Consider the following 27,915-nt stretch of genomic DNA (forward strand, 5'->3'; position numbering starts at 1 on the left):
AATATTCTTTATTGAAATTGAATGAAGCAGTTGTAAAACATCCAACGAGTTTTGACTGTCAGGCCTTAATCATGGCTCATGATAAAGGCCTGGCGGCCGAAACACACTGGTTGTTTTACAGCGGTTTCATGTACTTTCAATAAAGGATATTACCATTTGACGTTTACCAGAGGGCCTCCTGTCCCTTCAGTGGTTCACAGTTAAGGCAAGATTAATTGAATTCTGCTTAAAGTATGAGAAATCCTAACTTAGCATCGAAGCTCGAACCCCAATGAATTCCTTGACAAATTTTGAAGTTTGTTTTGGCCATGTTCAAGACTAATATGAAAGTTATTGTCAGAAAAAGGGAAGGGGGAGCTGGGCACTGCCATGGGAGAAATGTACCAAAAGTTTACATAAAAATAATGTACACTGGGGAGAGGGCCTTTTCATTAGGCTTTGAGGGCAACGCTCAAAACACATAAAACCCTTAAATAATATAAGGCATTTGGGAATGCCTTAAACTGATAAATGGTGTTTCGAAACAAATTTATTACACAACAGTATGACAATTTTAAACAGCAAGGATAGGCCCAAACTTACTAGTGACAAATAGCACAGGCTGAGGCTTTACCATAAGAAATAGGTTTCTGCAGAGGATACAGCAGTGTTAGTCAAACTACTACTGTACTACAGTGAACGTTTCATTGTGTCTACTGAGTACTTTTCCAAAATGTATTTCTGCCAGTTGAAATGGAATTCTGTCCTTTTTCAACCTAATAATATAACTATGGCATCTCCAAAAATCAACCCATTACAGGAAGAAATGAATTAGCCTTAAGAGCTCTTGTACACCTGCACCTACCCCCAGCCAACCAACTTTCTGTATGAACACCCCAGCAATAGGGAAGTATGCCATCATATTGTGGGATTGTGGGGGTAGGAGAGTTAGAGTCACAGGCTGGGGCAGGTCTAGGAGGACCTGGGTTCAGAGGAAGTGGGTTGAATGATGTTGGCCATCAGACAAAAAAAGTACAGTGGAAAAATATTGATTTTTTTTTGTTTTCTTGCTTAAGTTCTGCTTTAATTTAAACATATTTATTTCTGTTTCATTTTACTAACCACTCTAGGTTCTTCGGGCACTCAAATGCTCCTTGCAGCCCACTGTGAAGGACATCTCTCTCACATGGACCCTTCCTTCCGGCGTGGAAGCCACCGTCCTGTCCAAAGTCCCTACCGCAATCTTCCAGGGTCAACGATCTATTGTCTACGCTCAGCTGAAGGGAAAGGTCTGTGAGCCCAGGGAGGTTTGTGTTTTGTGTGTTACATCAGATTCAAGGCTGGGGTAGGATGAGGTCTAGCAGAAATTAGGGGATCTCAAGATGTAGGACTTAGACTGGGCCAGATGGACACGGGTATATTTCCCAATCAATATAGGCTTTGCTGGTGCTACAAAATTAGAATCGAGGGTTTAAGGTGAGGGTAGGTAGTCACTTTTTTGAGTCACCACCAATAGACTGTCAGAGCTCTGGTCTGCTCATGAGGGTAGGTAAGTAGAGTCACCCCCAGTAGACTGTCAGAACTTTGGTCTCCTCATGAGGGTAGATAGGTAGTGTCACCACCAATAGATTGGCAAAGCTCTGGTCTCCTCATGAGGGTAGGTAGGTAGAGTCACCACTAATAGATTGGCAAAGCTCTGGTCTCCTCACGAGGGTAGGTAGGTTGATTCATCACCAATAGACTGGCAGAGCTCTGGTCTCCTCATGAGGGTAGGTAGTTAGAGTCACCACTCATATATTGGCAGAGCTATGGTCTCCCCATGAGGGTACATAGGTAGGGTCACCACCAATAGATTGGCAGAGCTCTGGTCTCCTCATGTGGGTGGGTAGAATTTATTTTAATAAACATGCAACATGGAAGCAGAGGCACATCAGAGAATCTCTGAAAGTAATTTACGGGGTTCTGGAGCTGGAGGCTTTTGTAGAGCTTTGGTTGGGAAAAACATCCATTCCTAGGTAACATTTTACCTGGTAACCAGACCCCGTTGTTAGTGCTGTGCACAATCCTTCACATAAAATGTGAGCACTGGTTCTCCTTCTCTTCACTCTTTGCTGTGGGAGTTTGCTGCTGGATACAAAAGGTACAAGAGTTGCCTGTTTGGGGACTCAACTAGAAGGTACCGTGTTAGTCTGGAACTCATCTAAGTTCAGTTTAGTTTAGTGTTTTCTTTGTACCAGCTGTATAAAACCCTGCTGCCTTGATGAACAGGACTGTTCCTATAAACAGTGTTATATTGTTGAATGGTGATTTCATCTACATATATTTTACTAGGTGTTTCTTCACTTTAGTAAATACTAACACCCCTTTACACAGTACAGTATTCCTTACATATAATAACTTGGCATTTAATTTAGTTTGTAATTTCTACTTTCTCTAAATATTTCCTAGGTGGAGAATGAAGCTGACGGTGAGGTCTGTCTGCAGTACAAGTTTAAAGATGAAATGATAAAGAATAATCTTCGTTTCCCGCTGAATGTGCAGAATGTAGAAAGGTTAATATGTAGTATTTATAACATCCCTAATTAATGAGAAACATGCCCTGTGTTATCTTTTTACAGATAATGCAGCTTACACACGATCAGATTATTGCCGGACAATCCGCCCGTGTGTGGGCTCCGGCTGACTTTTTGTTCCCAAAAGTCCGGCGGACTTAGAAAGAAGTTTTTACTCAAAATTGTCCACTGGACTCGGCAGTCCGGCGGCCAATCTGCCTGTCTGTGTGCTAGCCCGCCGGACTTTTCAAATGAATGGACTTGCCCACACACGGAGAACAATCCGTTCATTATGAACGTGGCTCCAGGTAGATGGAACTAGCGTAGGAAGTGAATGTCGCCGCCTCCATCGGTGAGATTGACAACTCGCTTGCCCTGTCGCCTGGTATGGATTTAAAGGGGAAGCCATACACCGAAAAAACGGCCTAGGGGTCCCCCATGGTCCATATAAGACCCTTATCCCAGCACGCAGCCCGACTGGTCAGGAAAGGGGGATGGGGTCGAGCGAGTGCCCTGTGGCCCCCCCACATCAAAGCACATTGTCCCCATGTTGATGAGAACAAGGGCCTCTTCCCGACAACCCTGGCTGTTGGTTGTCGGGGTCTGCGGGCGGGGGCTTATCAGAATTCGGGAGCCCTCATATTCCGGCCCCTACCCTATGTAAATGATTATGGGGCATGTTGTACCCCTACCCATTCACCTGGGGAAAAAAAGTGTACATAAAAAAAACACAATACATGTTTTTAAAATACTTTTAGACAGCTCCGGGGATCTTCTCTTCTCTTCCGTCTTCGGGGGTCTTCTCGCCAGACTCCTCCTCTATCTTCTACTAGCTCTTTTACTAGTGGAGGAGCCCGGCTTTCTTCTTCGTCGCCGCCGCCGTCGTCCGGGGGTCTTCTTCCGACTTTGGGGGTCTTGTCCCGCTTTTCGGGGGTCTTGTCCCGCTCTTCAGTTTTTCTTGCCTAGCCTCCTCTTTCTTCTTCCAGCTCTTTTACAAAGCACCCCCCCATGTTGAGGGCACGCGGCCTGGTACGGCTCAGGAGGGGGGGGTTCTCGCTCGTCCCCACCCCCTTTCCTGACTGGTCAGGCTGCATGCTCGGATAAGGGTCTGCTATGGACTTTGGGTGGACCTCCATGCCATTTTTTCGGCATAGGGCTTCCCCTTTATATCCATAACAGGTGACGGGGCTAGCGAGGTGTCAATCTCGTTGATGGAGGTGGCGACATTCACTTCCTTCGCTAGTTCCGTCTACCTGGAGTCCGTTCATTTCAAAAGTCCGGGGGACTTCCACCATAGTCTGGCGGATTGTTCGCTGGAAAAGTCTGGTTGTGTGTGGGCAGGTCCGCTCATTGGAAAGTGCGGCAGACCTCCGCTGCAAAGCCCGGCAGGTTGTCTGCCGGACTATGTCACCGGCTAGTCCAATCATGTGTACGCGGCATAAGAGACTGGTGAAGCTCTGGTCTCCTCATGTACTGTATTTCTTTTCTTACCCATCACCCAAAGACTGGCATAGCTCTGGTCTCCTTATGTACCATGGTTTCTCCTCCTACCCGTCACCCATAGACTAGCAGAACTCTGATCTCCTCATGTATGTTGTCTCTTCTCTTACCCACCACCCACAGACTAATAGAGCTCTGGTCTCCTCATTTACCGTGTCTCTTCTCTTACCCACCACCCACAGACTAGCAGAACTCTGGTCTCCTCATGTGCCATGTCTCTTCTTTTGCTTTCCTAGTACCCTGCCTATCTTCTTTTAGACCCATTATCCACAAATTGGCAGAGCTCTGGTCTAGTCTTGCACTGTCTATCTTTTCTCACCCATCACTCACAGACTGGCAAAGCTCTGGCATGCTCATGCACCGTCTCTCTTCTTTTAGTACAAACAAATGGCGACCACCCCAACCTACAACCGGCCTTTACAGCAAAGAGCACATGGAAGGGTGACACATGTCAAAGAACAACAAAGAAAAATTTCCAGCTCACTTACCATCCAGTCTGCAACAAACCGAATTGCCCTGTCTAATGCCTTGTACACACGACCGGTTTTCCTGTCGGAATAAACTCTGAAGGTTTTTCCAAAGGCATTCCACTGAAATTGTCTTGCGTACACACGATTACACCAAAGTCCAATCTTCAAGAACACGGTGACGTACAGCACGTACGACGGGACTAGAAAAAGGAAGTTCAATAGCCAGTAGCCAATAGCTTCTGCCTCGTAAATGCTTCAGATCATGCGTAATTTTTTAGTCCGTCGAAGCAGCATACAGACGAGCGTTTTTCCCGATAGGAATTGGTTCCGTCAGAAATATTTAGAACATGTTCTATTTCTAGGTCCGTCAGAATGTTCGAAAAAAAAAAAGTCAGATGAGGCATACACACATGACCGGAATATACGATGAAAAGCTTCCGTCTGACTTTTTCTGTCGGACATTCCGCTCATGTGTACGTGGCATAACCATTAATGTTAATACCAAAAGTTTAGTTTTCACACATTTGCAAATATGTGCGTAAGTTGCAGGGCCACTTCACGGCACCCTAGTTTGCTGCAGTCCGAACTCTCTACATTTTGAGAGTCTCCTGATTTGGAGCACATACTGTGTATAATGGATAGACTGAGGGCTCTTGTGCCTTGAGGGAGACCACCCATCCTTAAAACTACAGGAATGCACTAGACACCCAGCAATAGCACAATGGCAGTGAAGGTATCCCATGTGTCCCCTAATTAATAAACCAACAGTACAAACAAATGGCAACCGCCCCAACCTCTAACCAGTCTTTTTCAGTCCCACCATCCACAGACCAGCAAAACTCAGGTCTACTCATGTCCTTTCTATCTTCTCTCACCGAATACCCACAGACTGTCAGAAATCTAGTGTCCTCATACACTGTGTAGATTCTTTCAGACCCACCATCTACAGGCTGGCAGATTTTTGATATCCTCTTCTGTCCATCTTCTCTCACCCCACCCACCATCCACAGACTGCCTGAGCCCTGGTCTTCTCATGCACTGTCTGTCCTCTTCCAGGCTCACCATTCACAGACTGGCAGAGCTCTGGTCTCCTCATGCATTGTCTTTCCTCCTCCATTCCCACCATCCACAGACTGGCACTGCTCTGGCCTCCTCATGCACTGTCTGTCCTCTTCCAGGCCCACCATCCACCGACTGGCAGAGCTCTGGTCTTCTCATGCACTGTCTGTCCTCTTCCAGGCCCACCATCCACCGACTGGCAGAGCTCTGGTCTTCTCATGCACTGTCTTTCCTCCTCCATTCCCACCATCCACAGACTGGCAGAGCTCTGGTCTCCTCATGCACTGTCTGTCCTCTTCCAGGCCCACCATTCACAGACTGGCAGAGCTCTGGTCTCCTAATGCACTGTCTTTCCTTCTCCATTCCCACCATCCACAGACTGGCAGAGCTCTGGTCTCCTCATGCACTGCCTGTCCCCTTCGTGGCCCACCATCCACAGACTGGCAGAGCTCTGGTCTCCTCATGCACTGCCTGTCCCCTTCGTGGTCCACCATCCACAGACTGGCAGAGCTCTGGTCTCCTCATGCACTGTCTGTCCTCTTCCAGGCCCACCATTCACAGACTGGCAGAGCTCTGGTCTCCTCATGGAATGTCTGTCCTCTTCCAGGCCCACCATCCACCGACTGGCAGAGCTCTGGTCTTCTCATGCACTGTCTGTCCTCTTCCAGGCCCACCATTCACAGACTGTCAGAGCTCTGGTCTCCTCATGGAATGTCTGTCCTCTTCCAGGCCCACCATCCACCGACTGGCAGAGCTCTGGTCTTCTCATGCACTGTCTGTCCTCTTCCAGGCCCACCATTCACAGACTGTCAGAGCTCTGGTCTCCTCATGCACTGTCTTTCCTCCTCCATTCCCACCATCCACAGACTGGCAGAGCTCTGGTCTCCTCATGCACTGTCTGTTCTCTTCCAGGCCCACCATTCACAGACTGGCAGAGCTCTGGTCTCCTCATGCACTGCCTGTCCCCTTCGTGGTCAACCATCCACAGACTGGCAGAGCTCTGGTCTCCTCATGCACTGTCTGTCCTCTTCCAGGCCCACCATTCACAGACTGGCAGAGCTCTGGTCTCCTCATGCACTGCCTGTCCCCTTCGTGGTCCACCATCCACAGACTGGCAGAGCTCTGGTCTCCTCATGCACTGCCTGTCCCCTTCGTGGTCCACCATCCACAGACTGGCAGAGCTCTGGTCTCCTCATGCACTGCCTGTCCCCTTCGTGGTCCACCATCCACAGACTGACAGAGCTCTGGTCTCCTCATGCACTGCCTGTCCCCTTCGTGGTCCACCATCCACAGACTGGCAGAGCTCTGGTCTCCTCATGCACTGTCTGTCCTCTTCCAGGCCCACCATCCACCGACTGGCAGAGCTCTGGTCTCCTCATGCACTGTCTGTCCTCTTCCAGGCCCACCATCCACAGACTGGCAGAGCTATGGTCTCCTCATGCATTGTCTATCTTTTTTCAGGCCCACCATCCACAGACTGGCATCCAAAGCTCTGATCTCTGAACTGGAACAAGGAACAGAGTCTCAGTCTGAAGATGTGAAGAAGAAGATCTTGGAGACCAGTCTGCAGTCTGGTGTTGTCTCCTCTCTCACAGCCTATGTAGCCGTCAACAAGGACACCAAGACACGTGTGGAGGGTCCTCCCATGCGCAGGGATGTCCCAGCTCCAGGTATGTCAGTGTCGCATTTGAATGCAGCAGACCAATCCTTAATGGCAATAACAACTTATGTTTGGAAAGGTATCAAATAGTTACTTCTACTTTAGTTAATTATCAGCAATGACTATGGCAAATCTTTGTAATTACAGTCATCCAAAGAATATATTTTCTAAAAACTGATACTATTGGGTGTAGCGACCATAACCATGTCATGGAGTTTTGGGGTTATCAGTGGAAGGTAAACTCTGTTCTAACTAATCTGTACAGCTATATACTTGTCTACAGCAATCGATCTTATTCCAGGTTTATAAATTCAGATATTGTTGATGCCGAGTGTGACAGACGATTCATATGAATTACTCCTCCTTGTTATCACTTTTACTCGCTCCCACTTTCTAGAGTTACTCACTGACTTTCCTCCTGACCCTTCCAGGCAGGGGCTCCATGGCCAAATATAGGGAAACATAAGATGTCAGGACTGTATTATAGGCTACATCTCTAATCAGTGGCCAGAAAACTCTTAACCCCCCATTTAGTACTGTGGTAAATTGTATCTTAACCAAAAAACAAACATTTAATATAATGTTGCTTCTCAGCACTTATATGAGGCAAAACCTTTTCAAAAAGTACAGAAAATACTTTCTGATCTTGCCAGAAATGCTATGTCCAGGGCCTTCTTTAATATTAATTGGACCTTGGGCAAACATTTTCTTGGGTCCTCCCGAATCCACTTATGAACTATGTGCAGGCTCAAGGGGAAGCTGCCTTGGGCCCCACAACAATGACTGGGCCTGGGGCATCTGTCCCTTTCGCCCAGTGTTGAAGACGGCCCTTGCTATGTCCTTGTTCTTAAATGAAAGCGCAAACATTTATCTTTTATTATGTAAGCTACTAATCTCATCCATCCACCATGTACTGGAGATGAACACAGGTGCAAAGATGGACACGTTTAAAGTCCAGCCTGGGTGACAACCATGGCTTCCCACAGTGGAGAAAAAAGTGTAGGCAAGACGCAACAGGAAGTATGTTATTTGTAGGACCACCAGGTGAAAATAAAGGAGAAAAAAAAAGAAAACAAATGCAGCCACCACATCTAAGTACTAAGCTGCAATATATCATATTTTTGGTTTCGGGTTTAGACACACTTTAAATTCTTCCAGCCCTGATGACCGCAGTCACATATCATGGTGAGGAATCCACAAGTATCCTGTAGAGTCTGTATGATGGTGTTTAACCCTCATCATCTGTCCTGTCTTACAGCATTGATGATAAGGCACCCAGCATGCCATGTAGGATATCTGTCTTGTTCTGTTTCCATACCAAAGTCTAAGAAAAGAAAGACAATAGGTAAGTGCCATATTTTTTACTTTATTATTCTACTGTACAACCACTTTAGAAAGCTCATGATATCCTGGAAATTCTGTCATGGGTGCAGCCTTCTTTGTAAGATAAAAAATTTTATTCTTATTAGTAAAGTGTCCCTATTCCAGGACAGGTACGTTTGTTGGGTTGGGCTGATGGTTAGTGTGAAGTGTAGCAAGCAAATGGTAGGGGACAGAGATAGCAGAGGGGTGGCCTGTAGAGCAGAGGAACTGTTGGCACGGATGGAGAGAATTAGGTGGTAATGGTGATGGACTGGTGACTGTCAGGGTTGTACTTTGAGGTGAGGGTAAATGATGGATGCAGAGAGGAATTACTGTGGGTGGAGGGGAGGTTGCTGGGGAGGAACACATTGCGATTGGGAACAGAAGTAGGCAGGGAGGGATGCATTGTGAGCTGGGGGCGAGGTGCCCAGGAAGGGAGGTGCTGTGATTGGAGGGTGAAGTGACCAGGGAAGAAAAAAGCTGTAAGTGGAGGGTGAGCTAGGTGAGTTGGCCAGGGAGGAATCTGAGTGAGGTGGCCAATGAAGTGGTGTAACTGGGGGGATGAGAGGGAAGGAAGATGCTATGATCAGGAGAATATCTGAAATGGGCTTGAGAAGGTGCTGTGATGTAGGGAATACGGTGGATGGGAGGGAGGTCCTATGATCAGGAAAGTTGGTGAGAAGGAAGTAAAGAAGATGATATGTAAAGAATAAGGTGGACAGGAGGGAGGCACTGTGACAAGGGGGGTTGATGAGATGGTGGAAGGAAGGATCTGTGAATAAAGACTAAGTTGAATGGGATGAAGGTGCTGTGATGTAGGGGGGTGAGGTTGGTGAGAAAGAGGTCCTATGACCAGGGAAGTTGGTGAGACAGATGTGAGGGAGATGCTGTGATGTAGGGTATAAGGTGGACAGGAGGAAGGCGCTGTGACAAGGGGGGTTGATGAGATGGTGGAAGGAAGGATCGGTGATTAAACACTAAGTTGAATGAGAGAAATGTGCTGTGATGTAGTTTCATAGTTTCATAGTTAGTAAGGTTGAATAAAGACACCAGTCCATCCAGTTCAACCTGAGTGAGTTTCCACAATTGTCCCTATCGCTGTACATTGCATACTCACATTGGTCCCCACACAATCCAAGTTCCCCATTCATATACTAGGGCCAATTTTGGACAGAAGCCAATTAACCTACCTGCATGTCTTTGGATTGTGGGAGGAAACCGGAGTACCCGGAGGAAACCCACGCAGGCAGAGGGAGAACATGCAAACTCCAGGCAGGTAGTGTCATGGTAGGGGATTTGAACCAGTGACCCTTCTTAATGCTAGGTGAGAGTGCTAACCACTACACCACTGTGCCGTGTAGGGGATGAGGTTGGTGAGAGAGAGGTGAGAGAGAGGTCCTATGACCAGGGAAGTTGGTGAGACAGATGTGAGGGAGATGCTGTGATGTAGGTTATAAGGTGGACAGGAGGAAGGCGCTGTGACAAGGGGGGTTGATGAGATGGTGGAAGGAAGGATCTGTGATTAACGACTAAGTTGAAAGAGAGGAATGTGCTGTGATGTAGGGGGATGAGGTTGGGGAGAGAGAGGTCCTATGACCAGGCAAGTTGGTGAGACAGGCGTGAGGGAGGTACTGTGATGTAGGGTATAAGGTGGATGGGAGAGAGACGCTGTGACCAGGGGAGTTGACGAAATGGTGGAAGGAAGGATCTGTGATTAAAGTGCTAAGGTGAATGGGAGAAAGGTGCTGCGATACGGAAGGTAAGGTGGACAGGAGTGAAGTGCCGTGTTATAGGAGGTTGGTGAGATGGGTGTGAGGGAGGTGCTGTGATGTGGTGGGGGACAATGCATGGAGAGTTATCTGCTGGGAACCAATGTGCAGGGAGGTGAGTGATGTTTTTGGTAGGTGGCTGTGGTGGCAAGGTACAGGTGGCCAGCAGGCATTGTGCAACGTGCAGTTTATCGTGGATTGTTCGGGGACGTGCAATGTATGGTGTCCTTACAAATGTTCTGGCACAGTAATTGAGCAATAAAGCCAAATTGTTGGGGGGTAGGAAAAAAACAAACATTTTTCTTCATGTCCAAATTAGGGTCCTTTCACACTACGTCCCGTTCAGGCCCGCCTGTCAGTTTTTCAGGCGGACCTGAACGGGTGCTCCATAGAGCTCTATGGAGCGTCGGATGTCAGCGGTGACATGTCCGCTGACATCCGACCCGCTCCGATCCGAAAAAGTGTAACGGAGGAAAAAGCTATTTTTCCATCCGTTTGCGGATCGGATCGGGTGACGACGGGCACTGCGGTCCGTCGTCATCCGATCTCCCATAGGGGAGAGCGGCGCTGTGACAGGTCCGTCCCTGCGCAGTGTGCAGAGACAGACCTGTCATCTCCCTGCTCAGCGGGGATCGGCGGAGTGATCCCCGCTGAGCAAACGGACATCCACGGGGCGGATCTGAACTGATCCGCCCCGTGTGAAAGGACCCTTAATTTAATAATTTGTTTTTTGGAAATTGTTTCGTTTGGTTTCAGAATTTCTTTAGTTTCTTTTCGTTTTCCTTAAATTTCATTTTTGTTTATTAGTTTTTTAACAAATTCCACATTTTCGGGAACAATTCAAATTCAGATCGGTCAAAAAAAAAAATCTATTATTGTTCTGCTCCTTTGGTTGTTTGATAAGCAGTGGGCCGCCGCTTCCTTAACAACTGATAACTCAGTTGTTGGCAAAACAAAGGTGCAAGTTGGTACTGACTAGTATTCCAATGTTTCACTTCTTCCTCAGTTTATCTCCATCACTCAGCTAATGTGACCCCAAAACTGATGGAGAGAGGCAGGGGAGGGTCAAAGAAGCATGCGATGTCATTGGTCGTTAGTAGTTCAGCAGCTAGAAGTTCGTAATGGTGCACAATCAAAACTTGTGGCTTTGTGTAAGTAAAAGGCAGCCTTCATCCACCCGAAGCCTTGTATACAATTTTTGGGCAAATTTTAGGCATTTTGCTGAGGCACCCCTGAAGAAAACTCAAGGCACCCTGGTTGAAGAAGGCTGCTCTAGATCAGCCTTTCTCAACCTTTTCAATACAGAGGAACCCTTGAAATAGTTCTCTGGACTCGGGGAACCCCTGCTAAAAATTTGAAATCTACAACTCATGATACATTAGTGTGATGGTCAGTGGGAAGAATGATCCTTACACTTGTGGTCATTGGGAAGAATTTCCTCCTTACAAATAGCTAAAAATATCAATGGTGTCGGTGGGAACTTATCTGAGAGGCAGAAATTTGTCCAATGCTGAAGGAACCCCTAGCAGCCTCTGGAGGAACCCTGGTTGAGAATCACTGTTCTAGACAGTGGCGTAACTAGAACCTTCAGGGCCCCGATGCAAGAAACCATGAAGGGCTCCCCTGAACCCCAGCCAGGGCCCTTCCCTCCGAGTCTGGCGGTGGCACTCCAGGGCGTGGTCACAGGTATGACCTTTGTGAGCCCTGTAGTACTGGTATCAGTAGTTTTTTTATTTTTTATTTTTAGGTGCTCCATTGGGGGACTGTCCCTAGGCAGGATGGGGTCCCCGTCCCCAGATGAGATGAGGTCCTTTTCTCCAGGGCAGATGAAGTTACTGCCCCCAGGTGAGAAGGGGTCCCTGTCCCCAGGAGAGGTGGGGGTCCCTGTCCCCACGTGAGAAGGGGTCCCTGTCCCCAGGGGGAGATGGAGGGTGTATGTAATGGTGTGTGGGGGATGGGGTCCTCTCACTCACCATGACCAAGCTGTAGGCTGCGCACTCATCCATGTTGGCCTGGGCTCCATCCAGTGTGCTGGACGAGCGATCAGCATATCTCCCAGAAAGACCTTTCATCATCTGTGTATGACGGGGGAGGAGGGGGGCTGGCAGACAAGCCTGCAGTGTCCTCCGGGGAGCTCTCATAGGGCTGCACTGCATCTGTGTGCTTAAAGTTTGTTTACCTGGGAGAAGTATGCAGTGCAGTGTGGGCCAGACTCGGGGGGGGGGGGGGGGTGGGGCGGGACTCTGGCTGGGGAGAACAGACATCGGACTGGCATGGAGCTCTGCTAGTCACTCTCCACCTCCAGCCACCCGTGTGCATGGTGTACTGGTACCCCTAGCTGCCTATGCTGCTGCCGGCCATATGAAGAGGGGGCTGCATGGGCCCCCTGCATCACAGGGCCCGGTTGTGGTCACGACTGCTGCACCCCCTATAGTTACGCCCCTGGTTCTAGAGCTATAGTTCCCCAGACAGGACCTTCTCTTCACCCTATCCTAGCTATGACCTTATTTTACTAAACCCTGGCATACTGTTCGAAGGGACCTTGTCACTGCTACAGCTGATCCAATGGTCATAGAACATTTGGAGAAAATGGTAGCAATTTTAAGCTACAGTTGTGCTGGGCTGCTGGAGGAGCGACATTCTCAATCAGTGGAGAGGGCAGTGTTAAATGATCTAGCAGATTTAGATGGACTTTACATAAGTGACTAAGGATTTAAAGCCCAACTCCAGTGATCACTTATTAACCAATTGCCGACTGCGCTATAGCCAAATGATGGCTACAGAGTGGTCATCCAGTTCTGTCCAATCACAGCCCATTGCATGTAAGCAAATGCCGGATATCGGCATTTACTTTCCTCAGCGCTGTCACTGTTTGAGGAAAAGGATAGCCAATAACCATTGTTCCTGTGACAAGGCACACCTATACTAATAATCAGGGCACTGATTATCAGTGCAGCCTCATCAGTGCAGCATATCAGTGCTTATTAGTGCCGCTGCATCAGTGCTCATCAGTGCAGCATATTAGTGCTCATCAGTGCAGCCTCATCATTGTCCATCAGTGCAGCTTATTAGTGCCCATCAGGGCCCATCAGCTTGTTGACCTGGGAGGAGTCCTATGCATCCTGTCGTGCAGTGAGACTGATGCCGCGTACACATGTAGCAGACTATCTGGTGGACTTTCCGCCAGACTGTCCGCCGGACTTTCCGAACGAGCTACCTGCCCACACACGGTACTTTTGCGGCGTACTAAGTCCGCCGTACTTTTGAAATGAACGGACTCGCCCACACACACGGAGGAAAGTCCGCTCATTTTAAGCGCGGCTCCAGGTAGCCGGGACCAGCGAAGTAAGTGTCGCTGGCCCCGTCACCTGGTATGGAGTTAAAGGGGAATCCCTACGAACGAAAGATCGGCGTGGGGGTCCCCCCCTACGTCCATATCAGACCCTTATCCGAGCACGCTACCTGGCCAGCCAGGAAAGGGGGTGGGGATGAGCGAGCGCATGGGGGGGGGTGCCTTGAGGAAGGAGGGGCCGCGCGGGCCCCCCCACCCCAAAGCACCTTGTCCCCATGTTGATGAGGACAAGGGCCTCTTCCCGACATCCCTGGCCGTTGGTTGTCGGGGTCTGGGGGCGGGGGACTTATCGGAATCCGTGAGCCCCCTTTAATAAGGGGGCCCCCGGATCCTGGCCCCCCCACCCTATGTGAATGAGTATGGGGTACAATGTACCCCTACCCATTCACCTGTGAAAAAAAGTTAAAAAAAAACACAACACTCAAGGGTTAAAATAGTTTATTGCACAGCTCCGGGGGGGGGGGGTCTTCCGTATTCGGGGGTCTTCTCGCTGGACTCCTCCGCTATCTTCTGCTGTTTTGCTAGCTCTTTCACTAGCGGAGGAGCCCGGCTTTCTTCTTCACCGCCGCTGCCCTCTTCTTCTACTTCGGGGGGTCTTGTCCCCCTCTTCGGTTCCTCTTGCCAGGCCACCGTTCCTCCTTCTAGCTCTTTTACAAGTGGTGGCCCGGTCTTCTGACGCTGCTGCCGTTCATTTCAAAAGTACGGCGGACTCGCACACACGGCCATACTGTCCGCTGAAATGCGAGTCCAGCAGACAGATTGGTGTGCAAAACTACTTTCTTAGTCCGCCGGACTTTTGGGTAAAGAAAGTCCGCCGGAGCCTACATACGGGCGGATTGTCCGGCGGACTTTTCCACCGGATTGTTTGATTGTGTGTACGCGGCATGAGTCATCATTGTTGAAGTCTTGCCTCCTGTAGCTCCACCTGACTTACCTGACCTTGCAACATGGGACTATTCTGGTGGATGGTCATCTGAACCAGATTCATTCTAACGACGCCTTGATGATGGGGTAATCCAACCAATCAGAAGTCCCACTGTGGCAAGAGAATTAGATTGAATCCTGTAAAGGGCAGATCATGTTCCTGACTTGTCGACCATTTACATGGAAGGTACGGAAAATTGTCTATATCTGGATGCAGGGGAGTGGTCCCTACAACCGGAGTGTTACAGGTGGGGGATGCCAGCTGTGGAATTCCTTGCCCCAAATTCAACAGCAGACTTGACAGGTTTGTCTCGAGGTATAGGGATTCTCTATCGGAAGCAGCGAATGCTTTGGTGAGCCATAGGGATCAATTTACCCTTTTCCTCACCTAAAACTTTTTCCTCATCCTTTTTGCTGGATCAAGATGGAAGTCATTCCAGTGACCCTGATTGCTCTGGATGGGCCAAGGCGATTGTGGCACTCTGATCTGATAAGACTTCTGGTGGGTGCTCCATTAGCTCTACCAGATCATTTGGGTCTTCTGTCTCAAAGACCAAGTTACCATCCTGCTTCACACTCGTTGGCTTAATGGCATGGCTGTTGAATCCCAGGTTCTGGGAGTCAGGGGGCATCTCTGATACCCTGATTCCTAGGGTATTAAAAGCTAGGAAGTCTTTTATCCTTCAAGGTCTATCATGGGATCCCTAGAAGCTCAATGGAATGAATCCTCTGCTTCCTACAGCTAGGTCTGGACCAGTGTTTGGCTCTCAGCACAAAGGTCATGTTTTAGTGACTGTTGGCCTCTCATTCCTTGATTAAGCCAATTATACAGAGAGTCCCCCATGTAGTTCTCCCTATTTCTTCCCATTGACTGCATAGCACCTTAATCTGGTTCTCTCTTTGCTTCAGAAACTGTCATTTGAACATAGTAGAAACATCCCTCTCTCTTTTCTGACCCGGAAGGTGATCTTCCTTGTAGCCATCACCTTTGCAAGGAGAATTTCCAAACTTGTGGCCTTACCTAACAAGAAACCCCCATAAAGTCCTCTGGAGGTTGTATACATACATTGTACACAATTAGGGGAAGCCAAACACCTAGTTTTCTGCAATCAAAATGGGGATAGGTAGGTTGTGAGGGTATAATGTACTAACCTGTAAAATGAATCAACATGTTGTTGACCGCAGGTGAGACTAACCTATGTGAAGAGCAAATGCCATCCCATTTCTTTGTAGATATAATTGCCATTAATGTTTGCTATTTAGTCTTAACAGCTAGTAGGGTTTTACGCAATTTGGTATTCAATAACTGGGAAAAAAAGAGTGGATAGTAACCCTTTGGGACCATTGTAATTTCAAAACTACTATTAGGGAGAAAGATGGGCAAATCATAATCTCTAAATTGTGTCTCCAGACCATAGCGTAGTAAAAATGTATTTGAAAAGAAACTGTGAAGCAGTCCATGTTTCTATTGTAGTGGTGAGTAAATGAGTACCTTGAACCAAAAAAGAGAAAACCACTGCGTCGGACTTTAGAGGCAGATTGGACCATAGTATTTTTGTGAAAAATTCCTGTTTTATTTGTACATAGAAAAAGAAGGTAGCAAAATATCCAAAAATTTCATTTAAAAACATGTAATCACATATATGTTCAGTCGGCGCAGCAATGGCCAGATATTTCCAAACTATAATTCATGTTACATGATCTCGGGTGAGTGAGCCCCCTGTGCGTCAACGCGTTTCGCTGCTCTGCTTCCTCAGGACACACATTGGGGTAAGTATAAATACAACAGGCCTCACTTGCCTGAATGTGAGTACGCATGCATACAAAGTCTCCCTGGGCGGGCACCGGAGCAACAGGAATGGCCAAGCAATGTATACCCCAAGTCGTCTGATATAATCAGAGAATTGATATTGAAAGAAGAGGCATTTACAAGGCACACATAAGTTGTATTGAAGACAAAAAGCTGCATAGAAGAAGGTAAATTGGCATCAGCAAATACTGTGAGAGAAATGGCAGCCAGATCTTGACATCTTAATGTCAGTTGGAAAGCTTCAGGTGAAGGGTCATTGCATATGAAGTTCATTTATGGAGGATATACTGCACATGTCCCTAGACCTTCCAAGGACATTCAGTGCAGCCATATAACAACCCAGGGAGCTCCCTGAATGGTAGCTCCCTGGGTTGTTATATGCGATCCTATTGGCACAGAGGAGGAGGAGGGAGGAGACACGCCCATGAAGCACCAGCAGGAGGAGGAGACACCACCCAGAGGGAGCGCTGCCCGTGACCTCAATGGGTAAGTGCTGGGCTGGTGACCGACCGACTGGGGTGGGTGCCTGTGACCCTACCAATCCCACTCAAAAAAAATATACCACCAGCCACTACTGAACATATAATTTACATAACTTACCAGAGTCAAAAACTTAAATTTACCTACACTGACACTACTAGAACACTAGAGGGTGCTAGACATGTATATAGGGAACAAGTAGGGAAATCTGTCAGAGACTGAAGGTAAAAGGACACATTTCTTTCTGTTATGTTTTAACAGCACTTTCGTCTGGGAGACCACCTGCGATGTTTCGCAGTGCGAACGAAGAAAGGGCTGTGAGAGGTAAGAGGGACAATCATCTATTTTTTTTCCAGTTACAACATCATGATTAATCGCCTCAAGTCCGGAAATTTTTACCCCCTTCCAGTCCAGGCCAATTTTTCAGCTGTCAGTGCTCTCACACATTGAATGGCAAAATTAGTCATGCCACACGAGGCCGTTTTTAAGGCAGGGCAAAAGGGGCCGCTGCCCTGGGCCCCATCATTGTAGCATATATATATATATATATATATATATATATATATATATATATATATATATATATATAATTTTTTATTTTTTTTTAAGCTTTTTCACCATTACCCTACTAACACGTCATGTACATATTTGCCACCTGCTGAATTTAGCAGCTCATACATAGGGTTGCATTTTATATAGATCGATTTACTCTCATATGGGATTTACTGGTGTCCCACTTTAGGTATATAATCATAGGTGCCTTTAAGGTATAGCACCAGATGATGTGCTGTAACCTTTAGCAACCAATCAGTGAGCAGTAATGCTGTGCAGTAACCTCTAACAACCAACCAATTAGTGAGTGGTATAGATGTTCAGTAATCTCTAGCAACCAATCAACAAGCAGAAGTCATGTGCTGTAACCTCTAGAAAATAACAGTGAGCCATAATGTGTGCTGTAACCTCTGACAGCCAGTCAGTGAGCAGTAATAATACACTGTAACCTCTGGCAACCAATCCCAAATGCTGCCTGATCTGATTCTGTAAACTGAATTTGAGTCTAGCTGCTATTTATTGTATGTCTCAAAGCATGTGGAGGGCAAAATTGCGTGGAAGAGGGGGGCCCCAAGAAAATGTTTGCCCAGGGTCCAGTCAATATTAAAGATGGCCCTGATGCCACACTGTACCCAAATTAAATCTTTATAGTTTTTTTCTCACACAAATAGAGCTTTCTTTTGCTGGTATTTAATCACCACTGTATGTATGTATGTATATGTGTGTGTGTGTGTGTATATATGTATATATATATACGAAAAAAATACAGAACATTTTGAAAAAAACATGTCTTTCTTAGTTTTTGTTCTAACATTTTGCAAATAAAATTATCTTTCTTCATAAATGTAGGCCAAAATGTATTCCACTACATTTCTTTGGTAAAAAGAACCCAAATCAGTGTATATTACTTAGTATGTGTGAAAGTTATAGAGCCTACAACAGGGGTGCCCAACCTTTTGAAGAGCGAGGGCCACTTAAGCGACTTAGTAACCAGTCGCGGGCCACAATGAGCAGGTGACAGTTCTGCATCCACTCTGCATATGCAAAGCAGACACAGTCCCACTCTACTCTATAGGCCCTCTCATCTGATCAAATGGAAGGGGACAGATCCACTTTCTGTTTTTTTAGCAGATCAGTTTGAAAGGTGGCAGGTGTAAATGGACACAAGTCTGTTGTCACCTGGCGCTCCATAGAGGTGATTTGAGGGACTGATTGGGTCAGACAGATCATGTTAAACGGGCCTAAGGCTACTTTTACACTGATGGTCTGCGGTCTACCCAGACCCGTGGCTTTCCTGCAGGTTAGCTGTACTTTGCTATAGAATTCTATCATATCCTGCAGGTGTGGTGCACTTTCTGAACGTTACACCTGCAGATCAGTTTAAAAGCAGCCCAGTAACCACTGCAGAACAGATATGTCAATATATTCACTGTGATTTTAGTAATAAACTTGCTGTCCCAGGCAGAGTGAATTTGGTATCACTCCACCTATAACAGGAGCCGGTGCTATACAAGAAGCATTGGCTTATGCGGCACTGTCCCGCAGCTGCTTGCTTCCTCTACCGCTGGCTTCATTCACAAAACTGATGCTCTGGCATGGTGGGTAGACAACCTGCAATCTGGGCTTGCCAACCCGCCATCCCAGAGCAGGAGGTTGCGGGCCACATCAGAGGGCTCTGCGGGCCATATGTGGCCCCCGGGCCACTGGTTGGGCGCCCCTGGCCTACAAGTTATGGTATATACAGTATCTCACAAAATTGAGTACACCCCTCACATTTTTGGAAATATTCTATCTTTTCATGTGACAATACTGAAGAAATGACACTTTGCTACAATGTAAAGTAGTGAGTGCACAGCTTGTATAACAGTGTAAATATGCTGTCCCCTCAAAATAAATCAACACATAGCCATTAATGTTTTAGCTGCTGGAAACAAAAGTGAATACACACCTAATTGAAAATGTTCAAATTAAGCCCAATTAGTCATTTGTCATTTGACTTGTTAGTGTTACAAGGTCTCAGGTGGGAATGGGGAGCAGGTGTGTTACATTTGGTGTTATCGCGCTCACTCTCTCATACTGGTCACTGGAAGTTCAACATGGCACCTCATGGCAAAAAACTGAGGATCTGAAAAAAAGAATTGTTGCTCTACATAAAGATGGCCTAGGCTATAAGAAGATTGCCAAGACCCTGAAACTGATCTGCAGCACGGTGGCCAAGACCATACAGCGGTTTAACAGGACAGGTTCCACTCAGAACAGGCCTCGCCATGGTCCACCAAAGAAGTTGCGTGCACATGCTCACCGTCATATCCAGAGGTTGTCTTTAGGAAATAGACGTATGAGTGCTGCCAGCATTGCTGCAGAGATTGAAAGGGTGGAAGGTCAGCCTGTCAGTGCTCAGACCATATGCTGCACATTGCATCAAATTGGCCTGCATGGCTGTCATCCCAGAAGGAAGCCTCTTCTAAAGATGCACAAGAAAGCCTGGAAACAGTTTGTTGAAGACAAGCACACTAAGGAAATGGATTACTGGAACCATGTCCTGTGGTCTGTAGAGAACAAGATAAACTTATTTGGTCCAGATGATGTCAAGCGTGTGTGGCGACAACCAGGTGAGGAATACAAAGACAAGTGCGTCTTGCCTATGGTCAAGCATGGTGGTGGGAATGTCATGGTCTGGGGCTGCATGAGTGCTGCCGGCACTGGGGAGCTACAGTTCATTGAGGGAACCATGAATGCCAACATGTACTGTGACATAATGAAGCAGAGCATGATCCCCTCCCTTCAGAGACGGGGTGCAGGGCAGTATTCCAACATAAGGACCCCAAACACACCTCCAAGATGACCACTGCCTTGCTAAAGAAGTTGAGGGTATAGGTGATGGACTGGCCAAGCATGCCTCCAAACCTAAACCCTATTGAGCATCTGTGGGGCATCCTCAAATGGAAGGTCGAGGAGCGCAAGGTCTTTAACATCCATCAGCTCTGTGATGTCATCATGGAGGAGTAGAAGAGGACTCCAGTGGCAACCTGTGAATCTCTGGTGAGCTCCATGCCCAAGGCAGTGCTGGAAAATAATGGTGGGCACACAAAATATTGACACTTTGGGTTTCAATTTAGAAATTTTAACTTAGGGGTGTACTCACTTTTGTTGCCAGCGGTTTAGACATTAATGGCTGTTTGTTGAGTTATTTTGAGGGGACAGCAAATTTACACTGTTATACAAGCTGTACACTCACTACTTTTACATTGTAGCAAAGTGCCATTTCTTCAGTGTTGTCACATGAAAAGATAGAATAAAATATTTACAGAATTGTGAGGGGTGAACTCACTTTTGTGAGATAATGTACATTTGAATATCGATCAGTCCTCATGTACTGACATCCCATCTCATGTCTTGAGGCCCTAAATTGCCAGGACATCACAAATATCCGCCCTAAATGACCCCTTTTTGGAAGTAGACAGTCTAATGTATTTATGAGGAGGAATTGTGAGTTTTTTTTGTATTTTTTGGAAAATTAAGAAATTAAAATATATATATTTTTTTTCACAAGTTATTTCTAACTGGGCATAATTACGATTACACACCAAAACACATTCTGCTATGCTTCCCAAGCATGGGGATATCACATGTGTGAGACTTTCACAGCCTAGATGCATAGAGGGACACAAATTCCAAGGAGCACCTTCAGGAAATCTAAGGGCATGAATTATGCATCTGATTTCCTGACTACCTATCACATTTTGGAGGCCTGAAGCACCAGGACAGTGGAAACACCCACAAAATGACACAATTTTGGAAAGCAAACACAAGGAATTTAATAAAAGGCATAATGGGTCTTTTGAAAATGTGATTGTGTTGCCATAAATTGTGGTTAAATGTAGGAAAGAAAATTAAAATTAAATTAAAGATATTTTTAACAAAAAGCATAGACATACTTTGAAATACACCCAAAAACACATTCCACTACTTGTCCTGAGTATGGTGATACCAAGTGTGAGACTTTCACAGCCTGGCCACACAGAGAGGCCCAACATCCAAGAAGTACCTTAAGGTGTTCAAGAAGCATAAATTATAAATCGAATTTCCCAAAATCTATCATATTTTTGGAGGCCCTGGAGCACAAGTAGTGGAAATCAGTGGGTACACTGGCTCTGCTGAGACTGATTTGGGTATGGCGGTGATCAGGATGCTGATATGGGGTATGACAGTGATCAAGATGCTAGTATGAGGCATGGTGGTGATCAGTGCACTGCCATGGGGTATGACAGTGGTCAGGACACTGGTATGGCAGTGATTGGGATGCTAGTATGGGGTATGGAAGTGATCAGGATGCTGGTATAATGTATGGTGTGATAAGGATGCTGGTATGGGGGAGTGGCGGTAATCAGTACAGTGATAAGAGGTATAGCGATATTCAGGATGCTGGTATGGCATATGGCAGTGATCAGGATGCTTGTATGAGGTATGGTGTTGCTCAGGAAGCTATTATGGGGTATGGTGGTAATCCGGGTGCTAGTATAGGGTATGGTGGTGATCAGGAGACTGGTATTGCATATGGCGTTGTCCAGGATGTTAGTATGGGGTATGGCAGCAATCTGGATGCTGGTATGGGGTATGGCAGTAATCAGAATGCTGGCATGGTGGTGATCAGGATGCTGATATGGGGTATGACAGTAATAAGGATGCTAGTATGAGGCATGATGATGAGCAGTGCACTGGTATCAGGTATGACAGTGGTCAGGACACTGGTATGGGGTATGGCAGTGATCAGGATGCTGGTATGATGTATGGTGTGATTAGGATGCTGGTATGGGGGAGTGACGGTAATCAGGACAGTGATAAGAGGTATAGCGATGATCAGGATGCTGGTATGGCAGTGATCGGGAGGTTTGTATGAGGTATGGTGTTGATCAGGAAGCTATTATGGGATATGGTGGTGATCAGGGTGCAGGTATGGTGGTAATCAGGGTGCTAGTATAGGGTATGGTGGTGATCAGGACACTGGTATTGCATATGGCGGTGTCCAGGATGTTAGCATGGTAGTATGTTAGTATGGAGTATGGCGGATGCTGGTATGGGGTATGTTGGTGATCGGGACGCTGGTATGGCGGTGATCAAGATGCTGGTATGGCGGTAATCAAGATGCTGGTATGGGGTATGACCGTGATCAGGGTGATAATATGGGGTATGGCAGTGATCAGGACGCTGGTATGGGGGTATGGCAGTGATCAGGATGCTGGTATGTGGTATTGTGGTGACCAGGACACTGATATTGCATATGGTATGGGGTATGACAGTGATCAGGATGCTAGTATGGGGTATAGCAGTGATCAGGACACTGGTATGGGGGCATGGCAGTGATCAGGATGTTAGTATGGGAAATGGCGGTGATCAGGACATTGTTATGGTTGCAATCTGGATGCTGGTATGGTGGTGATGAGAGCACTGGTATTGGGTATGACGGTGATCAGAGCGCTGGTATTGGGTATGACAGTGATCAGAACACTGGTATGGGGTATGGCAGTGGTTAGGGTGCTGGTATAGGGTATGGCGGTGATCAGGATGCTGGTACGAGGTATGGTGGTGTTCCTTTGAGCACTGGTGACCTTGGGACACAGATGACAGGGGACAGGGGCCTGGCTGCACTCTTTATTAGTATTATACTGGGGCAGTGATCAGGGACACTGGGGGCAGGCTGGCACTGCAGCCTGTGAGTGTACATGTAGTGTGATAGGCTAATGTACGCTCACAAGCTGCAGTAACGGTTCTTAAAGCTGATCTCCTTGAGAACAGAGAGAACCAATGTTTACCTTCGGTTTCTATTGTTTACCATGTGATTGCTGTGATTGGACACGCATGAACCTCTGATGCTGTGGGACATATGTGTATGTCCGCTCGCATCAGCGCTGCTCCCATTCAGCTGTTTATATACATGGGCCAGACGGGAAACGGTTAAGATGTATGTAAAGCAAAAAAAATATATATATCTTCATACACATTTCGCCATCTTTTATCCAATAAAATGCTTCAAGCACAGAAAAATAGCCATTGATCTGCCAGAAATCCAGTGCGCTTCTAACTTCCTGTTTGGGTCGGCAACACTGAAATCCACAATCACTCCTCCCCTTGTTATATTCTGCCCATCAATGGATTTTCACCCATCTCTGCCCCTTTCCAGCCCTAACCAGATCCTTACGTTGATTTCCTACCAAGTGAAACAATGCCATTGCCTTGTCTCCCAGGAGCCTGCCCTCAGAGCTTCCCTGTAAGACGTTTACAAGTCTGGTGTCGATGTCAGAGAGAGGCTGTTTCTTACTAGAAAAATATGAATGTTGGGACATGGTCTAGACTGGGAGAGGGAGGTTTGGGGTTGAATTTTTGGAAATGCCTGGAAATACCCTTTAATGCCCCATGCTGTGATGTGGCTTTTAACATATCCATATGGTTTCTCCGTGACCATCTCCAATTTCTGATGCTCTAAATGGGTGACACTGCAGGAGCACAGCTGGGAGATGGGGACAGAGCGTTGTCACCTTCTAACAGGAAGTGCCTGAATGAGGACCTTCATGGCAGGATCAGCAGGGATTATTTTAATTAAACTGAAAGCCTCAGAAAAAAAGAAAAAAAAAAACTTTTTGCAAATTTTTAAATGAGCTTAACATGTTAAAGATTACATATATTAAATGATTGTTCTGGGTTTAGATTCATTAGAACTCTGCCTGCCACCTGCAGTCCCAGAGACCCCCGCCCTTGTGAGACTGATCTCCCTGCAGAACGCGGACGGATCCTGGAACCTGACCCCCCAAATCTCCGCTGTCCTGGGAATATCTGAGACAGACATCAAGACCGGGAACCCTGACCAGGTACTCTGTTACCGAACCATGACTGCAATATTTTATGTTTACCTGAGAAAATCATTTTTTAATTTTATATATATATAAGAGGGCCAGTATGGTGGCCCGTAATTATGGGAGGAGCCCGGAGGGTATATAATCAGACCACCCACAGCGGTCTGTGTCGGTTCCAGTGCAAGGTACTGCACATCAAGGGGCCGACTCTTCTCAGCTCCCTCACGGTCGTCTATCCGTGCATCCAAACGTAGGTGCACTTCGGCTTCTTCATTCGTGGTCTTCGTCGGCGGTTTCCGCTCATGGTCGTAGATAAGTAGTATCCGAATCTTTTCATATCATGTGCAAACTTGCGACTTATCATGCTTACTATCCTGCACCCCTTTTGCAAAACCTACCTCTGAGTTGTTGACACTCATGTCCCGACATTGTTCGGCACAGGCATAGTACATTCGTAAAATCTTTCTACCAAACGTACGATTCATTCATAGATCCAAGCCTTCGAGTCGCTGTCGGTCGTTCTCCAATATCACTCGCCATAGGCTTCACTGGTTATAAAATTCACTGTTCTCATCCTTTTTTGAGATAAACAGGTATTGTTTGTATGGGTTTCTGTGGCTGATTGGGGTGTAATTAAACCCACCTGATGTCTTTCCTGCACTTGACTAGCCTGGGGGGATGGGTGGTTGATAGGTGTTTGGTTTCACAGTAAGGAATGGCATACACTCTACAACCAATTCGTATCAGATACTCCTTACTGCCAATTTATATCAGATTCATCTCATACATTTTTGAGCTGATTCGTGTCAAATGCATTGCAGAGGCTGACTCTGCCAAATCACTGCATATCCACATAGTTGTACCTTCGAGATCGGTCGTATATCTTCATCGATTGTCCCACGCTCGGACAGCTACACACTCGCTGTCGCAGGTAGGACTTTGTTGTTACCGCTCTTCTAAACTCCAATAGTTACCTTATGTTCGTTTATCATGTTCGTTTTGCAAAGTCGCACTTACGCCACCATAAGTCCATGTCATCTTTCATGTATTTCATCCTTTCTACCCAACGCGGGTTTACTCGAGCCGATCGCTTCACGGTCGATGCGGTCAAATCCGACATTCAAGCCCCTTACTCACCTCGCATCTACGGCCGATTCGAAATCTAGTCGCAACTTCGCTTCTATGTTTCGGATCCTTGGCAGTCACAAGCCCCTTCAACCGCCATCACCATTTAGTCGATTCAAACCCAGCCATATCATCTGCAACACGGGCAGATCTGTCATACGAGCCCTGTAGTCACCTCGCATCTATGGCCGTTTCAAATCTAGTCGCAACTTCGCTTCTATGTTTCGGATCATCGACAATCACCAGCCCCTTCAACCACCATCACAATTCAACCAATCCGAACCCAGCCATATCCTCAGCGATACGGTCGGATCCCATATACGAGCCTCTCAGTCGCATCTACGGAGGATTCAAGTCTAGTCGCAGCGTCGGCGCAACGATTCCAGTCCTTGCCAAACGCAACTCTAACGACCAAGCCGAATCCTGTTGCATCACCGACTCAAATGAGTCAAATCTTTCGCAGACTATTCCATAGCTATAGCCCAGTTCAAACTAGTCACATCGACTGTACGAATTCAGCAGTACTTACATTTGACCTTCTCAGTCTATCCATACATGATCATACACAATTCTCTCCACCAATTTGCTCAGTATTGCGCACGGTCATTCCTACATAATCACATTTCCTCTATAACCTTTCTTTCGCCTTTCAACAAAGCTGCGTTCTTGCAATCACTGCAAGTCTTTCTGCATTTGGCTCAAAACTGCCAATCGTCTCCAGTAGCAACACTGCTGTTCACCTCATACCTACACACTTATAAATCCGCAAACATTGCTTTCACCTTTCAAATAAAGCTGCTTCCTTGCAATCGCTGCGAGCATCGATGCAATGGCTCAATACGGCCACTCATCTCCAGTAGCAACACGGCTGCTCTCCTCATTCCTACACACTTATAATTTAAATTTATAGATTCAAATAAAGCTGCTTTCTTGCAATGGCTTAATACGGCCACTCAACGTCTCCAGTAGCAACACAGCTGTTCACCTCATTCATTCTCACCTCATAATTCAATTTATAATTCAAATAAGGCCGCTTCCTTGCAATCGCTGCAAGCATTTCAGCAAATGGCTCAAACTGCCACTCATCGTCTCCAGTAGCAACACGGCTGCTCATCGTTTTCTCTGTCGCTTTCCCCTTTTAGGCCAGTTAGTACACCAGTTAGTCCACCCTGCACCAGGTTTGGACAGTATCTTCCAAAAAAAAAAACAAAAAAAAAAAAAAACCCATTGTCGAGGGCTTGCATCTTCACCAGGGGGTCAGCTTTGCCCCACACAGCTCTTTGCAATCCCCATTGTCAAAACGAAATTCTCATGTCACCTTACTACAGGCTCCCGGTCAACTCAGTTCTTGACCCCAACCAGTCGACTTCACAACTAGTGCATAAAGTCAGGTGTGGGATTCCCCCTTTCTCTTAAACACTCTTTCACTACATATTTTTACTTCACATACAGAATTTGACCTGCTCCTGAGGCGTTAGCAACTGTCACATACTTCTGTGCACTTCACTCTGTTTTCGAAGCACAAGCCTTCAATACGCAGACAAGGTCGCCTAATCTCCATACTTGCTGGCAGTGCAAGCATTAGTAGACCGAACCCACGTCCATTAACTACAGATCGCAACATTCCTACTTAGTATACCAGACTTCAGCTACCCACCCCAGTCCGCCCTGGGGCGCTCTGGTTCATTAGTCTGTGCCGAGCACAGACTGACACCCGAGCTATCGGTTACCTAGCCAGTCACCTCCTGGCTAACCTCGGTTGTTACGCATTCTTTTGAGTTTTCTAAAGTCACACTCAACAGCGCTCAAGCGCAAAGCAACTGTCACTATGGCTGTCGTTCCTTGTCCTATTCTTCTTGTTTCCTTCCGCCTTTCATCTTATCTACCCAACGCAACTATCCCCTCCTACCTTTGCAACTTACCTCAAACATACGCACCCCCCCTTTGCTTTTAGTTGATGCCATGTCACAGGCAGACAGTGAGGACTTTGCCTCAGCCCTGCCATCACCCTTTACGGGCTCAGCAAGCGGCGGTTTACAGTCTCACAAGAGCTTGGACCAATAAAAAAAAAAAAAAAAAAGAATAATAAAAAAGAATAATAAAAAAAAAAAAAAAAAAAAAAAAAAAAATCATAGCAGAACAGTGTCGCAGGAGTAAATCCTACCCTGCTGCAGCCAGGAAACCAAGCCTTTAGGCTACTGTTTCCACCGCCAGTGGCAGCCCTTCCAGGCACCACTTCAGTCTATCTTCTTTGCGACTACTCAGCTGCACTCCTGGGTAACCACACTGTCAGCAGCAGTCGCCGAAGTCCAAGCAGAGTGACAGCCCTGGAGGTACGCCCAGCCATGCCCCTACCAGCTCCAGTCACCACCGTCATTCCCGTACCTTCACTTACAGATACACCCAACTTCTGCACCATCGTCTTCCCTGCACACCTTGTCCTAGCAGGGCATCTAGGAGAACTTCTTGG

General features: G+C 46.8%; 1 protein-coding gene across 2 annotated transcripts in view; it reads left to right on the top strand.

The window, feature by feature from the left end:
• The window catches only part of LOC143975640 (von Willebrand factor A domain-containing protein 5A-like), a 79,965-nt gene that overhangs the window by 33,707 nt on the left and 18,343 nt on the right, over positions 1–27,915 (top strand). The window contains exons 12-17 of one of the 2 annotated variants that reach the window (XM_077478130.1): positions 1,110–1,286; positions 2,428–2,531; positions 7,022–7,230; positions 8,479–8,565; positions 17,179–17,241; positions 24,175–24,335. In XM_077478130.1, coding sequence (XP_077334256.1) covers positions 1,110–1,286; positions 2,428–2,531; positions 7,022–7,230; positions 8,479–8,565; positions 17,179–17,241; positions 24,175–24,335 — 801 coding nt within the window. The remainder of the gene's footprint in view (positions 1–1,109; positions 1,287–2,427; positions 2,532–7,021; positions 7,231–8,478; positions 8,566–17,178; positions 17,242–24,174; positions 24,336–27,915) is intronic. The other variant, XM_077478132.1, reaches the window with a different exon arrangement.

Source organism: Lithobates pipiens, unplaced genomic scaffold, assembly GCF_037356315.1.
Source record: "Lithobates pipiens isolate NorthernLeopardFrog02 unplaced genomic scaffold, aLitPip1_a1.2 Scaffold_13, whole genome shotgun sequence".
Taxonomy (NCBI): Eukaryota; Metazoa; Chordata; class Amphibia; order Anura; family Ranidae; genus Lithobates; species Lithobates pipiens.